Below are 17,729 nucleotides of genomic sequence, written 5' to 3' on the forward strand. Positions count from 1 at the left end.
CATTTTTTTCGGTGAAGAGGATAAATCGGGTTAAGCTTGTCCAGACCCCGGAAGTAGAGGGTTTGCAGGCTTGGAGGAGATCGTGAGGCTTAAGTAGGCGCTAACATTTGGCTCCGCTTGAGCGGAGGAAGGAAACTATAGTAGGTTGCGCCGGGGCTGCGTTCTACGGGGAGGCTAGGCTGATTTAATCTAGGAAAGTCTTGCCGCTCCCTGGGCTTTCTGCCGGGAGAGTCCCAGCGTTTGCGGCTGGCATGGTGCTGGCGCCGGCGTTCGGTGCTTGCGTTTTTCGGAGGGAGCAGCCCGAGCGGAGGAACCGCGATGGAAATGCTGCTGCTGCAACCGTTGGGGTGAGTCTCGGGGCCCGGGTTTCCCCCGTTTGATATCTTCCGGATGTGTTGGATTCAACACCCATCGCCTCCAGGCTTGCTGAAAGTGATAGGAGTTGAAGTCCAGAGCACCCGGAGGACTTCCAGTTGAAGAGGACTGCTAGATAAGTGAAGGTGGGCCGGGCACTCTCCTAATACCGTAAGGTTTCTGGAGAGAATTGCCCCTTTGCAGAATATTATCTTCGAACAGGCCTTGGTCCTATTACTAAACTGGAATATCGCATTTGTTTCTAGAACCTACGTCCCAATAATCCCACCGTATTCTGAACATGTACAGAGGGCATTATATATTTTATTGTAGCTATGGTAAAACAGCAGTTCATTTCTGGTTTTAGATAATTTGGTCACTCTGCCTGGAAGGGCTGTTTCCAACCTCGTTATCTTTAGGGTTTGGCTGTGGTCAGTTTGAAGTTAGAAAACCACCGAACAAACAGTCAGAGATACTCCTTTTGCAATTTATATACTGTATTCCAAAACAGGCCCTTGAAATTCCAAACAGCTTCTGGGTGAGTTGTGGCTTAGTTGAAGATTTGAGTTACTTCAACCAAAGTTGTCAGCATATATTAAGAGAGCAGCTTTTTTAGGTAGGTTGTCTTTACTTTGGTTATCCTTGTGCTAAGTAATTTAAGTATTTGAGGTCAACTGGGACCCACTGAGAGAAAATCCTCAGGAGAATGCAGATTAATCCTTGTTTGCTGCTTTTCTCTGCATGGAGAAAATTACTTTTTCATTCTAGTCACAATTTGAATAACCAATAATGATAGTTGAATACTAGCAATGTGACGGCTGAAATGAAGTTTTTACTGTCATTTGGAATATCTGTCATTCTTGGTTTTGTCCAATAATCACTGGATGAATAAAAAGCACCTAATATGTTTCCATCATTCTAAATTGAAAAACAAAGGTAGAATAATAACTTTATTGTCACTTTGAATGTACGCTAATTGGCATACATTAAAATGAAATCTTGTTGCATATAGCTCTCAAAGGGTCACAACCTCCAATATACATAAACATGACAAATAAATACATAATTATGCATATACCCACATATATGGCATAGAGAAACAACACAGTCTACTTCGTATTATACATGTGCATGGTGAGAAAAATGAACCTTGAGAGTTTATCAGACGGATGGCATAGGGAACAAAGCTATTACAGAATTGGGTAGTTCTGCTAGAAATACTTCGAAACCTCCTCCCAGAGGAGAGCAACAGAAACAGACTGTAAAGTGGGTGTGTGGGGTCTCTAACAAAGCTTTGAGCTCTAAGCACATAGCGCTTATAAGCTGCATCCTGAATACCAGGTAAGGTAAATTATGTTTCTGCATTGGGAGTTTTCAATTTTAAAAAGTTCTAGGAAAAGTGGAGATTCATGACCGAAGAAATTTATGTGCACATGAAATGTTACTTTTAACTTAGTTTTTTCAAAGTAAGCTCTCCCCTGGGGTCTGTGCCAACAGGTATTGGATGAGGGTGGCAAGGAAAAGAGCTTTCCCATGATGGCATCTTAACTTTGGGATTCTTTCAGATGCTTATTAAGATTTAAGCACCTGATCTAAATTTGCTTTATTTGTCCAGGCGTTAAATGATTCAGTGAACCTGAAGCTGTTTTTAAATATTTTATTCTTAGTAAATGCTGCTCTTATTTTAGGTGTTTCATTTTAGAGGCAATGTATTAATGTTATTTTGTTGTATTTTACAGTACTTTAAAAAGAAATAAATTTGGAACATATAGGTCTTTCACTACAATCTTCCAAATTTGTCTTCTAGTTGCATATAACTCTTCTGCTACTGGGCAGCTAGCTATATAATTTTTGTGAGCAGCATAAAAAAGCCGTATTTTATTAGATTTTCTTGTTACATGGAGTCCTTTTCCCCCCTCTGATTCTAATTACATTTTCTATTGGCTTTAGGTCTGACATGAATTTTTGTGAAGAAAGTTTTGGAAGATGTTTCCTAACATGGTTTCCCTCTAATGTTTTAGATTTTACTTCAGTAAGATATGGAGCATGTGCCAGTGACTGCAGAATAATTAGTACTTTAGTGGCATTAAGCTCGAAAAAATTAGGGATTTTCTGGTCATTTCAGTGACATGAAGTCTTTTCTCACTTGATGGGAATATAGAATTAAGTTGGCATTAATGAATTGTTATCTGAACTGTTAAATTACAGTACACTAGTAAAGAAAAGAAATATGTTTTGTGATCTTCATCTTTTATTTTAAGACTCGGTCCAAGTCTGGTTCCCAGGAAAACCAAAAGTGTTAGAAAAATTACATTTGAAATTAAATGTTAAAACAGTCCCAGGGTTTGTTTTTTGGGTAGTTTCTTCTGTGAAAAGTAGTGATATATGATAATATCAATCTTTTATGTACAGGATAATGAAGATGTTTGGAGAATTATGAAAGAATAGAGGAACTTTTCTTTATTAGAACCTTGGGTATTTTAGTACAGTATCTCAGCGTTATCAAATTGGAGGAGCAGCAACAGGCAATCCCATAGCTAATTGTATAAAGTGCTTGCACATTTCTCCTGTTCACCACTTCACATGTGTAGTTGCTGTCTTCTAGTCTAGTATTAGTTCTAGTCTGTTTTTTTAAGGAATTTGCTCATTCTGAACATAGAATCAGCAGGATAAAATGCTGGGTATTTTAAAAACAACCATTTTCATGTACTGGAATAGTGGGTATATTAAAAAGTGGTTGTCAATTATGCTTTAGTTTTCATTTTAAAAAATCATGGAATTGTTTTAAGTTTAAGACTATGTCATATATGGGGAAACTACGTGTTTTATTTTAATAAGACAAAATTGTTTACTTGAGATATTTTTGTCTTTATGTCTTAAATTTGGGAATCATGTTTTTGTTTGCTTTTTGCTGTGCACACATCTTCAACAAGCCCATGACTTTCAGACCTGTTGAATTAAAATTTCCAGTATTTCCCATCATGCCGATGATTAATGATCATGCAGACTAGCTATTCTGAAAGATATACTTGAATACATAGAATACATCAAGTTGGGAAAACTTGTTATTTCCTTATTAATAGTTTTGATTATAGAGCAGCCCCATTTGATCAATATCAATAAGATATTTTTAATCAGATTTGCTATTTCTGTGATGACTCATTTATTATCTTTGTTTGAATGTCTTGCTGTAATACATGGTTGGATATATTGTGATGCTGCAAGTACTGCTAAACTACAAAAGCTTGGAAGTCCAGGTAGCCAAGCTAGTGATAAAGAATATTTTAGGAACTGCGCTTCCCTGTTCCTTCTGTAAGACCTAAACCATGTATCAAGATATAAGTTAGGTTACAATATTGTTTTTGGTATAATGTTTGTTGGAAACAAAAGTAACATTGGATTTTTTTTCTTTCAGATTTGGTTAATGGACAAATGGTGTTTCACCTTTTTTTACTGTATGCTGTTAGCGCTAACTTCAGTTTAGTGTGTTTCAATGTGCCTTTAATTGTAGTTAGTTCGGTCTCTTATCAATGATTTAATTAGATGTTTAAACTTTGGCCTTTTCCTAGTTTGAATTTCACTTGGGAGTTGGGTTGTTCATCCCAAAGCTTAAAGGCATAGTCAAAGCTAAAAGCACATTTTCACTTGGCTTAGTTGCAGAGCTGTAAGTGAATATGTACAGTATGTAGATATTACAAGCTTTTGTGCCACTTCAGTCAAGGACTCTAAAGCAGTTTATAAGGCTATATAACAACAACAACAACAACAACAATAATAATAGAGTTGGAAGGGACCTTGGAGGCCATCAAGTCCAACCCCCTGCTCAGGCAGGTAACCCTATACCATTTTGGGCAAATGGCTGTCCAGTTTCTTCTTAAAAACTTATAGTGTTGGAGCATTCACCGCTTCTGGAGGCAGGTTGTTCCACTGGTTAATTGTTCTAATAATATAGTGGAACAATAAAAACACACATACACTAATCAGTTTAGCAATAGTAATAATTAAGTTGGTTGCAAACTCTCATGGTTAACACATTTTCTTTTTTCTTTTTCTTTTTTTCAGATGTACCAAATTATGCCAGCAGAAACCTCTGGATTTAAAAGATGATAATACTGAAAAACACTGTCCTGTTACAGTGAATCCTTGGCACATGAAGAAAGCTTTTAAAGTTTTGAATGAATTAAGAAGGTATTGTTCTTGAAAAGTAGGCAGTATCTTTAGTAGTTCTCCAGATTTTGCTCTTATTGGAATATAATGTTGAAAATGAAATTGCATTATTTAAATAAGATGCTGGGCTGGCCATTACATTTTATACAATTGTTATTTTTTTCTCTCCAAAGCTGGTCAGTAAGATTTTGAAGGGGAAACTTGAACTGCCTAATACAAGTTTTTTTGGATGGCAGAAATTTCAGCTCTTTATTAATGAAAAATCTGTTTTCAAATGCTGATAGTGGCTAAATGTTGTAGATTAAGGATGTCATGTCATTCCCCCACCCCTGAAAAATTATGAAAATATTCCTGTGAGAATAAAATATGTGGATAGGCCAATGATGGGATTTAGGCTTTGAGAATAGGATTTTATCCTCTTAAGGTGGTGTCTCCTCTTCAGGAACAAAGTGGTAAAATATTACTGGACCACCATTGGGTCACTACTCCACTAATTGTGCTCTTGTCCCATGTTTTGTAGTGCTGCTATTTTGAATTAGGTCCCCTACTTTTTCTTCACTATCTTGTGCTAACTTGAAAAATATAGGCCTTGCATCTTTCATATCTCCTATGCCTCACTCGTTTTGGCATATGGCTAAAACTATAGTCATTTTTTGTTATGCCATTTATTTATTTTAAATGTTCCTTCCTAATGTCCGATAAGCTGTTACCTATGATATGTTGAGATCTGGCCATCAGATTTTGCTGTATTGCTATGGACATCTGCAAAAGGAAAGCTAAATATAAGCAGTATCGCATACCATGCCCCAATTAAATGAACTCTAACACCATCATAAGCATTTTGTACACATCCATAAGTGCATCAAATAATGCATCAAACAATTAAAGAGACAAGGTCTTATTCCATTAGTGAAGAACCATTCATTAACCATTCTACATAATCTTATACTTGGTTTGCTTCCATTGTATTCTGCTCTTTCTGCATTCCACAATCAATTTTCAACTCCACATTTGTCCAAACATTCCACAATTCAAGCACTTTCATTTTATCATATGCTTTCTCTAAATTAGCAAAGTACACAGCACACATTTCTTCTTCATACGTTCCTCAGGGATAGCAAAAATCTTGTCTATATACCTACTGCCTGGTATAAAGCTGTGGTGCAGTTCCTTGCTTATTGATAGAATTCTGATCTACTGGTGCATGAGGTAATATTTTCCCTGACATACTTAACAAACTAATTGCCCTTCTTTCTGCATTCACTCTATGCCACTTTTCAGTAGAATGCCATTATTTTTCCTTTGTACACTTGACAGGTAGAGATGCAGGTCTCCAAAGCTAGTTTGCACTCATAACACATGCAGAATTTGCTGTTAAAGGAAAGGACAGCACCTGGCATAACCAAAGCCCTGCTTTACCTTAAACATCATTTCACCTTTCTAGGCAAGATAGGATCTGTGATCAAAAGTCTATCTTGTGAGCCAAAATACTGTTGCCTTCGTCTCTTCTATTCTTCTAACATGGTTCTCTGAAAAATTAGAATAACAGTTCCAATTAACATTGCACCTTCTGGTTGAGAGCCATGGTGAGCTAGAGATCGCTTTTGTAGCAGGATGGTGTTACAGTGGAGGTTAGAGTGGGATGCATAATCCTGGCTGTTGAAATTCTCTCTGGATCTTTGAAACAGCCTACGTGGTTCCATACAGCTGCCCTTTGTGAGCAAACTACAGGAATTTTAAGTAAATTTACTTAAATTATGTACTTTGTGAATGAAGAAGAAAGTGACTTTTTTCTTTTTTTCCACATTTTTATATTTTTCTAATTTATATAGCTTTTATTCTTTTTATTGTAGTCTTTAATAAATTATTTGAAAAAATAATACCAAGAACTTCTATTCATCAAACTTATAGATGTGGACTTATATAAAACCCTGAAGAGGTTTACTTCCACAAAACTATTTAGAATACAGTGTTGAGATACTCTGTTCTGGAGCTGCCTTGTTTGTTCATTATACTGAATGCAATATCCATTTATGCTTTTCAATTAGAGACCAAACTAAATTTCATTATTTGCTGTTGACACTTCATTTTTGAGTATTATTCAGTCATAACAAGATTTAACCATGACATCAATAATTCCTTGAGTTATTTCCTCATGAACATGATTAGAAAAGTGATGTTAAGCAAAATGATTTCACAACCTAACATTTTGTTGTACATCAAACATAAAAATTGGCTTTCTTAATGGGCCTGGCACTACATTGTTTCAAGAGTAAGTGTATATTATCAAGGAGTAGAAGCTTTCTATGAAATTATACTGTAAACCTCCTTTTTGGATACTGTAAGTCTATTTCTTTACCACTTCTGCTAAAACAGGTAGTCCTCGACTTAAGGATCACAATTGGGACCAGGGCCTCAGTCGTTGAGACAAGTGGTTGCCACAATCCCAGCACTTCTGGTTATGATTGTTGATTGATTGGGTCATTAAGCAAATGGAGCAAAGGAACCACCTGCTGAGTATTGCTTTCTTCTGTGTATGGAAGGAAACAACTCCAAAGAGCTGCAGGAATGGAGCTCAGATCTTTGAGACTTGACCACCGTTTTTGCAATTTTTTGCAAGAGTTGCCCTCCTCTCTGTGTGGGGAAAGAATGGCTGCAGGAACAGAGCCCAGATGTTCAGATATGACCTTTGTTTCTGCTGCTTTTCAGAGCAGTGCCCCTCCCTTCCATGTGCTGAAGGGAACTCCTTCAAAGAGTTGCAGGAATGGACTTCATCAGCTGGAGTTGTTCCTGTCCCTTCAGCAGGAACTCCTTTTGCTCTCAAAGGGCTTCCTGGGGTGGGGTGGGGAATCTCAGATCACAGGGAGCTCAGATTCCCTCCCACCTGAGAATCCCTGCCGGTGGGCAGCCCTTTTGTAATCTTCTTGGCTGACTTCTTGTTGACTTTTTACAGGAGCCAGCAGAGGTTTGTAAATGGTGATTGCATTATTATGGAGCACTTGGTAATTGGTTGTAAGTGCAAACAGGTTTCCCATATTGTGATCGTGTGACTGTGGGGATCATGGTGCAGTGTTTTGTGATGGCTGGAAGTGCTTTGTAGGCCATAAAGCACCCATTCTGTTGGCGTTGTAATTCCAGATTATCATTAATTGAATCCTCATAAGTCGAGAACTACCTGTAGTAGCATGACAAGGTGGAGAAAACTGTAGCCTTTATATAGTATTGAATTACAATGTCCATATGGCCATTTGTTACAGATACTGTAGATCAGGGGGGCCCAACCCCTGGTCCATGGACCAGTACCAGGCCTTGGCATGCCAACAACCGGTCCACACAAAGAAGCAAAGCCCCATCCACGGGATGCAGGCAGCACACAAAACCACGCACTCTCCGATCTGCGGAAAAACTTCTCTCCGTGGAACCAGTCCCTAGTGCCAAAAAGGTTGGGGACCTCTGCTGTAGATTATAATTCAAGTTTCCAATCCTGGAATTAAAGAATAAACTCTGCTTAATTTCTGGAAAATGTCTTTGGTTTTGGTCTCACATGCTTACTGTACTTATGTGGTAAAAGTAAGCTTGTTAAGTCAAAATATGTGAGGGAGGGAATTGTATACAGAAGCAAGGTTCTCAAGCTTTTTACTGTTGTTGATAATGATAAACAAATTTATTCCACCTTCCTCTGATAAAAGAAATTATTTTTATCAGGGATAAGACTGGGTAAGAAATAATGTTCCTCTTTTAATTATTAAATTTTAATCTTCCTGTCATGGGTTCTTATATCTAATGGAGCTTGCACAGAAAAGGTGGGGTCCAAAGCCTGAGGTGAGTTTTGGTAGCACTTAAATTTTGCCTTTACAAATATGGTTAGGTTTTTTTTAAATAATTGCTGGGTTTTTCCTCAATAAAAAGAGATACGCTCAATAGCTCTATTAGCAAGGAGAATGATAAGAGCCTGAATATTAATATTTTATTAAACTTGTTGAATATCTACAATAGCCTGTAACTAATAAGGCAATGCTTATCTTTCCTGTGGTCTAAGGTTATTTTTGTTGTCTTTCTTAATAGTCAAAACCTATTATGTGATGTGACAATAGTAGCTGAAGACATGGAAATTGCAACTCATCGAGTTGTATTAGCAGCTTGCAGTCCATATTTCCATGCAATGTTTACAGGTACTTTTTTTCTTCTTCTTGTCTCTTGCAGTTGAACTATCTCAGCCTATTTTGAAAGGTTAATGGGTATTTCCTCAAGACATTGCTATGCTATATGCAAATATGCACAGTGTATTTAAAGTACTTTAATAAGTAAACTTTGTTCCTGAAGCTGATTCCTAGAAGTAAAAGCTGTGCCTTGGAAGGTACATTCTTGCTAGTACTGCTATCTTTGGTGTCACCATTAGTTGGTAAAATGTGTTCTTTAAATTGCTGAAATACTGTAGCAGAAAAAATATATGGATTGAGAAACTATAGAATTGAAAGAATGGATGGAGAATGATAGCTTTACATCTTACATTGGAGTGCTTTTTGGGCCTAATTTCAGATGATTGGACCATGTGTTTTGCCATGATGCTTTCTATGCCAATTGGATATTTGAATGTTCATGCTCTGTCCTGTGTATCCAGGATAGGTATGTAAATTGGTTTGCAAGTAATTGTTAATTGTTAATTCAGTTTAACCACATTCAGTTCATTTGAAGGAACATTCTTTCATCTGTAATAATTGTATTAAATTGAAAATAATACAAACTGAAAGGAAAATGAAGGAAAAAGTGTATGAAAGCAATAGGGACACATATCCTTTACCCCTAAGAAAATGACTTTCCACCCTCATCATACCAAATATAAACAATTCTATAATCTTTCCACCTCCTTTTAGTTAACAAGTATAAAATTCTTCATCCCATTATTTCTTTTAACAATATCTCCAATCTGATTATCAGCAAATCATTCAATTCTAAAATATTAATTAACATATATAAAATTCAACAAGCATATTCTGACTCTTAACTGTAATAAAATACCATTTAAAAAGCATAAAATGGTCCTTTTATGCTAATATAAACACAATAAAACAAAAGTTTAACATTACAAAAATAGATCATTTCTCTATTATAAAAGACTGTCTTTTATACACATTTTCCCATTCCACACACCAATAATTCTGAAATCCTATGCCAAATAGCAATTTGTACCATTAAAAAAAATTTCAACTATAAACTACAAAAATTTACATGTCAAAAATATAATCTCAGCATTCTAATATAAACAAAAATTAAAATTTAACATAACAAAGAAAAATAGCTTCTCCTTTAATGAGAAAAAATTTCCAATTTTCTTATTTTGAATAAAAAGTTAAGTTTATCTGTCTAAAGCTAAGATACATAAACATACATAGATATACAAAAAAAACCCACGAAAACATGTTTATGTATTAACATACATAAACATATACACATGTGGAGAAAACCTTAACACTATATTAAGTATAAGCAAACCAGTATATCACATTTTTTAGTTAAGATACCAGTAAAATCTAAAAAGAGCTACTCAAAATGACAACATACCCCATTTCATCCCTGGGGAAATAAACAGACTTTGTAGTCCTTTTCTTTACAGTCTTTCCAAGCCAGTGATGGCAAACCTTTTAGACACCGAGTGCCCAAAAACTGCCTTGCCCCCACTCCCGCTCACCCTGTCTTGCCACCCCACCAACCCTGCCCCACTCCACCCCCTGCCCCCCCAGCCCGCAGGGCCACCTACCACCTCCATGGCCCATAGCAGATCACCCATGCGGCCCTGCAGTGCCTTGGCAGCCATGCCCTCCACCTGTGTCCCACAGCATCATCTGCACAAGGGCAGAATCTTGTCTCTGCTGCCCAGCTGCCATGTCCTTGGCTGCGCTGCTTTGTGTGGGCCATGCCCAGGGGCGACTCTCCTCCAGGGGGCTGCTGGTGAGGTGGCTGAGGGGGGAGGCAGGGCTCGGGCAACAGCACGCGTGCCCATAGAGAGGGATCAGAGTGCCACTTTTGGCACGCGTGCCATAGGTTCACCACCACTGCTCTAAGCCATTCAGATGGTTATTAGTCCTCATTGCAAATTTCTTCAGTACTTTAATCAGTCTCATGAATCCAACAAAACGTAATTATTCCGATTGCTCTCTAGAATTATCATTTTTATCACTTTCTTAATTTTTAAAGTCCCATACAGGATTTATTTTTCTGTATATCTCATGATACATTCTTATTCGGTTTCCTTCATATTTTTCTTGGATAGATTTTGCTGCACATCTTGTTCTGCAACATTTTTTCCTGATAACAGATAGTTTCCAAGAAGCCAAAACATAGCTGATATAATTGAATCAGATTGCTGATGCAGATCTCATTCCTCAAAGATATCTCCAAGCACCATAATAAGTTGTTTCTCTTATTACGTCTTAAATCTCAAAAACAATTTTCTCCCCACAAACACGCACTCTTTAAAAAATAATTTTTGAAGCCTTAATATTCAAAATCCAATGATTCAACATTTTATGAGCCCCTTTTTCTGAAGCCAAAACCTTGTTTTGTGTTTTGCTCTTTGTTTGTTTTTCAAAAGGTCTTAAGGATTATAAAAATAGATCTTCATGTTCTTATATTAAGGTTTGAAGGCATTCACCCATCTTTCCAGCCTTGTTACTTTTCTTTTAATAGACAATTTTCAGAGGTAGTTAGCAAGGAAAATAAACAAACTTGGTGTCCTTTTTTAAAAAACAACTGTTTGCAGCTGGAACATTTATGGCAAATTCCCCAGTCTCCTAATTATCCCCTGTTCCAGAAACTGCCATCTTACAATCTTTTCATGAGGGGCAGCCATAAGGAAAAACAGCTTGGGCAATCTCACCTCTCTCTCTTTTTATCCACAAATGTTAAAATGTCCACAAACACTTGTTTCACTTTTCCATGGAGCTGCCTTTAGTCCACCATCTTCTCCCAGAAGATCGAACAAATTTTTTTTTTCATTAATACTTTTGAGTAATAGCATTTCTTCAACCAAGTGTCTCTTTTTTAAAAAAAAACAACAAAAAAAAACAATTCTTCTTTTTCAAACAGTAATGAATTTTGGCTGCAACGTTCCTAAAAGGTATTTAGATAAAAATGTAAAATGTTAGATTCTTGTAAAGGATAGGTAATTTCTGCTTTTCTGAGGTGTATATAAATAAAAGTAACTGGGTGTGATGACAGGTGGTCAAGGTCTAGTTAGTTTGGGAATCAGCCAGCTTCTGATGTTATAAAGCTAGAGAAGGATTTGTTTTCCTTAGTATTGCTTGAAGTTCAAGTTGTTATTTTAACACGTTGGATATTGTAGGCATTTTCCATTGTTAACCAATAGATTTTGGATATATATCAGAAAAGCTCCTCAGAGCTGAGATTTGCTTTAAATTCTCTTTTGCAAACATTCATTCTGGCACTACAAATAGTTCTATACCAAGCTCCATGAATTGAAAAGGTATCTTGTTACATTTGCAAAGAGATGAAATTTTTTTATATTACAATAAATCAAAATGCTGCTGCTATTAAATCCTCTTGATTAATGCTTGCAATTTATTTTGAAACTTTTTTTAAAAAATCACTTTACATATAAAATGAATTGACCAAATTGGTGTACATTCCTCTATTTATTAAACTCTGTTTTTTCCATACACTGTTATGATATGGTACCATACCATATCTAGCAACTGCTGGCAGCCAGACTACTCTGTAGATTTTTCTGGCTTTCAAAATACATGGCAACGATGTTAGTCCATGTATGATATCCTATATGACAGATTGATAGATAGATAGATAGATAGATAGATAGATAGATAGATAGATAGATAGACAGACAGACAGATAGACAGACAGACAGCCAGCCAGCCAGCCAGCCAGCCAGACAGACAGACAATCATAGTATAAAATAAGTATGTAAATCCAACAGTGCTTAAGCTTCCAAGCAATCAGGTTATGAGCAATAGTGAAACATATATGTACCTGGCCTTTCAAAATATTTATGTAATTTGAACAGGAAATAAATTAAGTTTGATTACTGATTTTTTAATTTCTGATTTATCCTTGTAGAGTAATGCTTGAGAATCAGCTTATTTCTCTTCCTTAAGAACAGAAAGAGCTTCCTTTCTGGCCCCTGGTGCTTTTGAATTATGGTTGTACAAAAGTAGAAAATTATGAATTCTTGTCTAAGATGTCAAAAATTCTGAAAGACATTCAGTATCTCTTGGCTGGTACTTTGGTATCTGTGGGTGTTATATTGCCATTTCCTCTTTTATTACTGTGGAATTACTTTTTTTTTTTTTTTTTGCTTCCAGATAAGATCTTTTTACAGCATGTTTATTCCACTTGCCAGTGTCTGAATTAATCTGTTTTGCAGGTGAAATGAGCGAAAGCCAAGCACAGGAAGTTCGAATCAAAGAAGTTGATGGTTGGACCCTTAAGATGCTCATTGAATACATTTACACAGGGGAAATTACAGTTACAGAAGAAAATGTTCAGGTGAGTGAGATGATTATATTCATTTATCATAAAATACTTATAGCGGGACAAATCTCTCTCTGGGTTTGGCTAGGGTGATATTTATTTCTTAGCATATGACTTAAAAAAATGTGCATCTTTTAACAATATTTCTGTGGTCTTCTTGCCCTGTTGTAGCACAAAACAATGAGCATCTTGCATGTGCTTGCATTTTAAAAAGATCTGCTGAGTTGTACAGTCCTTGACAAAGTACTCTTCATTGTATCAAGCAAATGGACAGAAAGGGTTAGGGTTGGAAACCATTGAAAATCTATTGTTTGAAGAATACATCTTAATATATTTTCATTTCAGACTAAATACTACTGTGGGCTCTGAAGGACTTACTTTTGGGTAGGGCTTACTTTTTGCCGGTTCTAGCAGGCTGTGAGCGTGCGGGGGGTGGGGCCTGCGCATGGGGTGGAGACACAATGCGGTGGTGAGAGCATGGTGGCGGACCAAATACCAGTGCAAGCCGGTGCCAGGCCAGCCCCTGAAACCCTGGGGTGGCTATGCTAGGTGGTGGGAAGGGTGCCAAGGTGGGGGTGGCCAAGCCAACCCTCCTCTGGCTGGAGCGGGGGCCTTTGCCCTGGGGATCTGAGGAGACCACCTACCTGGCCTGGCCAGACCTGCCTGAGAGGTGAGCAGGGAGGCGGCAGCCCAGACCAAGGCAGCAGGTGGACTGCTGGAATCTCGGGGGGAGGAAGGGTGCTGAAGCAAGCGGGTGTCCTGCCATCAGCGCCCATGCTGGCTGCCCCTTCCCCATGGAGCTGGAAAGCTTGCCACACCACCACCCAGATGTCCTCACTTCCCCTAGGAATTGCATTTCTTTGCTTACCTGACTTCCAGCCCTGTCCTGTTTCTCCTTCACGATCCTCCACGTGCAGGGAAACAAAAGAAGTTTGGGGGGGGGGAAGGTCAATCAATTCCAACTTCGCCAGATTTTTTTTTTTTTCGTGAGAAGTTGAAATTGTTTGACTTTTTTCCCCTCACAAACTTCTTTTGTTTCCCTTCACGTGGCAGCAGAGGATCACAAAGGAGAAACAGGACGGTGCTGGAAGTCAGGTAAGCAAAGAAATGCAATTCCTAGCGGAAGTGAGAGCATCTGGGTGGCGGTGTGGCGAGCTCTCCAGCTCCATGGGAAAGGGGCAGGCGGCATGGGTGCTGATGGCAGGATGCTCACTCGCTTCAACACCCTCCTTCCCCAAGGCTCCGGTGTTCCATCTGCCACTTTGGTCCTGGGCTGCCGCCTCCCCATTCACCTCTCAGGCAGGCCCAGCCAGGAAGGTGGCCTCCCCGGATCCCCAGGGCAAAGGCCCCCTGCTCCGGCCAGAGGAGTGTTGGCTTGGCTGCCCCCATCTCAGCTCCCTTCCTGCCACTGCCCAGCACAGTTGCCTTGGGGCTGCAGGGGCTGGCCTGGGACAGGAAGTGTACGCGCCCTGACTGCACTGGTACTTGGTCCACCAGGCCTCATGTTAGCGGCATTGGGCGCGATGTGCGAGGCGTCAAATGGCCACTGGCAGCAAACAGATTCCTTTCCCCCATTGACTTCGCCTCATCGCAGAGGCATTGGCAAGTCCCCCCCTTACCTCGTGCCAGAATTGGCGTCCGTCCGTTTGTGCAGGCTCTTAGGTAGGGCTTACTTTTGGAGGGAGGGCTTATATTAGGCCCATCCCCCCAAAATCAGATGGAGCTTGCTTTTGGGAGAGGGCTTACTTTCGGAGAAACACAGTATACTTATATCTATAACAACAGAATTTCCTAGTGAAAAAGTGGGCATATTTTATATCATAGTAAATAAATGAACTACCAGTACACTTATGTGCATATTTGTGCATCCTTTGTGAAACCAGAAGAAATATAATGCTGTGCCTGTTCTTTTTTTTCTTTTACCCTTGGGCCCCAAAGGTTATAAATTTAATTGACTGCAGAAAAGTATGTCCTTAATAATGAGTCCACCCTAACCCATAGAAAACACTTATGTTGCTAGGCAGATTTAATTTAAAGAATGGGTTGGACACAACCTTGTTGGTTAAGCAATCAAGGGGCAAAAAGATATTTTAAGTAATAGTTAATCTTTTTAGGAGTTGTCAAGAACTAAGACAATATAATCTATTACTAGGCTGCATAATTTTTCTAGACTGAGGGCCATACTTGGCCTTTGACAGCTATGTCCTACTGTTGAAAAACTTTTAAGTGGGAACAGGCAAAAACAAAATGTAATTTAGTTTCATTTGAAATCTATTTTGTGAGTAGTCTCCAATTACAGATTTAAAAATAACATTTTTATCACATTAAAATTAGCTGTTAACAACTTTTGAAAGCCACACCCAATACAATGATGGAACCTTGGTGTATCTCTGCCTTAGACCAGGGGTGTCAAACTCAGTTTCATTGAGGGCCGCATCAGCATCTCGGTTGCCCTCAGGGGGCCGGGTGGGTGTGGCAAGGGTGGATGCAGCCTACTGTTTGGGCGTGGATGGAGTGGGTGTGGCCTACTGGGTGGGTAAGGTGCCCTTGGGGGCCTGGGCAGGAGTGGGACAGATCTGAGGGTCTCTGGCAGAAGGGGGTGGGACCAGGGCAAGTGCCAAGGCATGGTCCACTGGAGGAGCCTCACCATTCCTCTCAGGCCATGCAGGGAGGGGGGCTTATGGAGCTAAGACTGAATGCATTTCAGCATAGATGGCCACCACAAAATTGTACATTGGCCCCCAGCCGGCCTGTACCAGGGCCAAGGCAGCGGGGGCTGTTCCCTCACTGTTTCCAGGATGGCTTCGTGAGCCACATGAAACCACTTCGCGGGTCGCACCCGGCCCCGGGGCCTTGTGTTTGACATGTCTGCCTTAGACGATGCATGTGATTAACCAGTCTTTCTCATCCAAATCCTTGTTCCCATAGAATCAAAGTAAAGGCATATAAAATGCATATTCCAAATATTGTTCAGTGTATCATAGTTTGTTAAAATCAATACATTAGAGGGTGTTGTCTTCCACAGCCTCTGTGAGAACTGTCAAGCTATATATATTCAGGAAAGGAAATTAATAGCTGGATCGTTAAGATGCTTATTAAATACGTTCATACAAGGACAATTATAGTTACAGAGAAAAATGTACAAGTGAATGGTAGAACTCAAGTAAAATTTTATAATGCTATATTATTTGGCAGAAGTTTAAAATGAAATGGTATCAAGATCTTCACAACACAAGGGCTTGCAGGAAAAAGTTAATTGTTGATCAAATAAAACAATAGTTTTAGTCTTGAAGAAATAATATGTTGCAAAATTTCACAATTACCACCAGTTTAAAAATCAAAAACAATGCATAGTGTAATAAAATATAAAGGAAAAAACCTTATCTTAACTTTTTAATACTATTCCAATTGGAGGGAGAGACAAACAGCCTGGTAATTTGGGCTTAACCTTTTCCATATGATTTCATGACAATAGATACCAAAACAAGGTCTTTTTTAGAATTTTGATCACTCTGCGTGTATTCTGTCTATTGAGCTTCTGGTAGTTCCAGAACTTGTCAGCAATTAGATATCTCGAGTGCTGTTGATGGATGGCTTGAGTGTCCTTGAAGAAAAGTTGTCACTGAAGTTCAAATATTGCAAAATTTTAATGATTTTTGGAATGTTTTTATTTTACATTAGATGAGGTAAGTAGATGTTATTTGGAGTGCAAACCATGTAGATGGTTTCCAGTGTAGGAGTTTATTGAGGTTTGACATTGTCTCATAAACTAAATATTCTTTATTCTTTATTGGCCAAGTGTGATTAGACACTTATTTCTGGTGCATCTCAGTGTAGATACAAACAACAAAGTGATATAAGATGCCAATAGGAGAAGGTAATAGGAAAGATGAGAAGGATAATAGTAATACAACCCTACCACATGGGTAAATATGCTTGAGCATAAGACAGGTCTGTGGGAATTAGGTGTTTAGCAGAGTGATGGTATGGGGGAAAACTGTCTTTGTGTCTAGTTGTTTTGGCATGCAATGCCCTTTAGTGGCATCCTGAGGGGAGAAATTGAAACAGTTTATGTTCAGGATGTGAGGGGTCCATAGATATTTCCTTAGCCGTCTTTCTGGCTCGTGTAGTATGGAAGTCAGGCTGGTTGCAGTTGTTGTTGCAGTCATAACTATCCATTGAAGTCTCTACTTGTCCTGTATGGTTGCTGTACCAAACCAGACAATTGTAGAAGTGCAAATGACAGAGTCAATAAGTCCTTTGTAGAACTGTATCAGCAACTCCTTGGGCAGTCTGAGCTTTCTAAGTTGACGCAAGTAGAACATTTTTTTTAATGATGGTTTTAATGTTAGGTGTCCATTTCAAGTCCTGAGAGATTGTAGAATGTTGAAATACATGTTAGAATGTATTTTGTATTGCAACAACTACAAAATTATTCAGCCAGTAAACGGCAGTGGTTAGTTTGCATCTATAGTTATAAACTGTGGTTCCTTTGTGTTCTAAAGTGAGTTTCCTGTGACAGTTGAAACCATTAAGAGCAAGGCCCATGGTGACTGTACACTGTACACTTTATTTGATCTGTATGGCTATGTAACCATCCTCTGCTACCAATTTTTATGGCTATATAATAATCCTTTGCTACCATTTCTATATAATAAAACAGAATTTCTAATATAGAACCTAGAAGCTTGAAGGTCTCTATT

The 17,729-nt window shown here is 38.5% G+C and overlaps 1 protein-coding gene across 3 annotated transcripts in view; it reads left to right on the forward strand.

The window, feature by feature from the left end:
• Positions 1 to 17,729, forward strand: part of KLHL2 (kelch like family member 2) — a 60,374-nt gene continuing 42,645 nt past the window's right edge. The window contains exons 1-4 of one of the 3 annotated variants that reach the window (XM_039347441.1): positions 1 to 347; positions 4,417 to 4,542; positions 8,587 to 8,693; positions 12,920 to 13,041. In XM_039347441.1, coding sequence (XP_039203375.1) covers positions 319 to 347; positions 4,417 to 4,542; positions 8,587 to 8,693; positions 12,920 to 13,041 — 384 coding nt within the window. In that variant the 5' untranslated portion in view covers positions 1 to 318. Of the gene's footprint in view, positions 348 to 4,416; positions 4,543 to 7,778; positions 7,964 to 8,586; positions 8,694 to 9,053; positions 9,148 to 12,919; positions 13,042 to 17,729 lie in introns of those variants that run through there. The other 2 variants (XM_039347442.1, XM_039347443.1) reach the window with 2 other exon arrangements.

Source organism: Crotalus tigris, unplaced genomic scaffold (assembly GCF_016545835.1).
Source record: "Crotalus tigris isolate CLP2741 ecotype Arizona unplaced genomic scaffold, ASM1654583v1 scf7180000018073.2002930, whole genome shotgun sequence".
Lineage (NCBI taxonomy): Eukaryota > Metazoa > Chordata > Lepidosauria > Squamata > Viperidae > Crotalus > Crotalus tigris.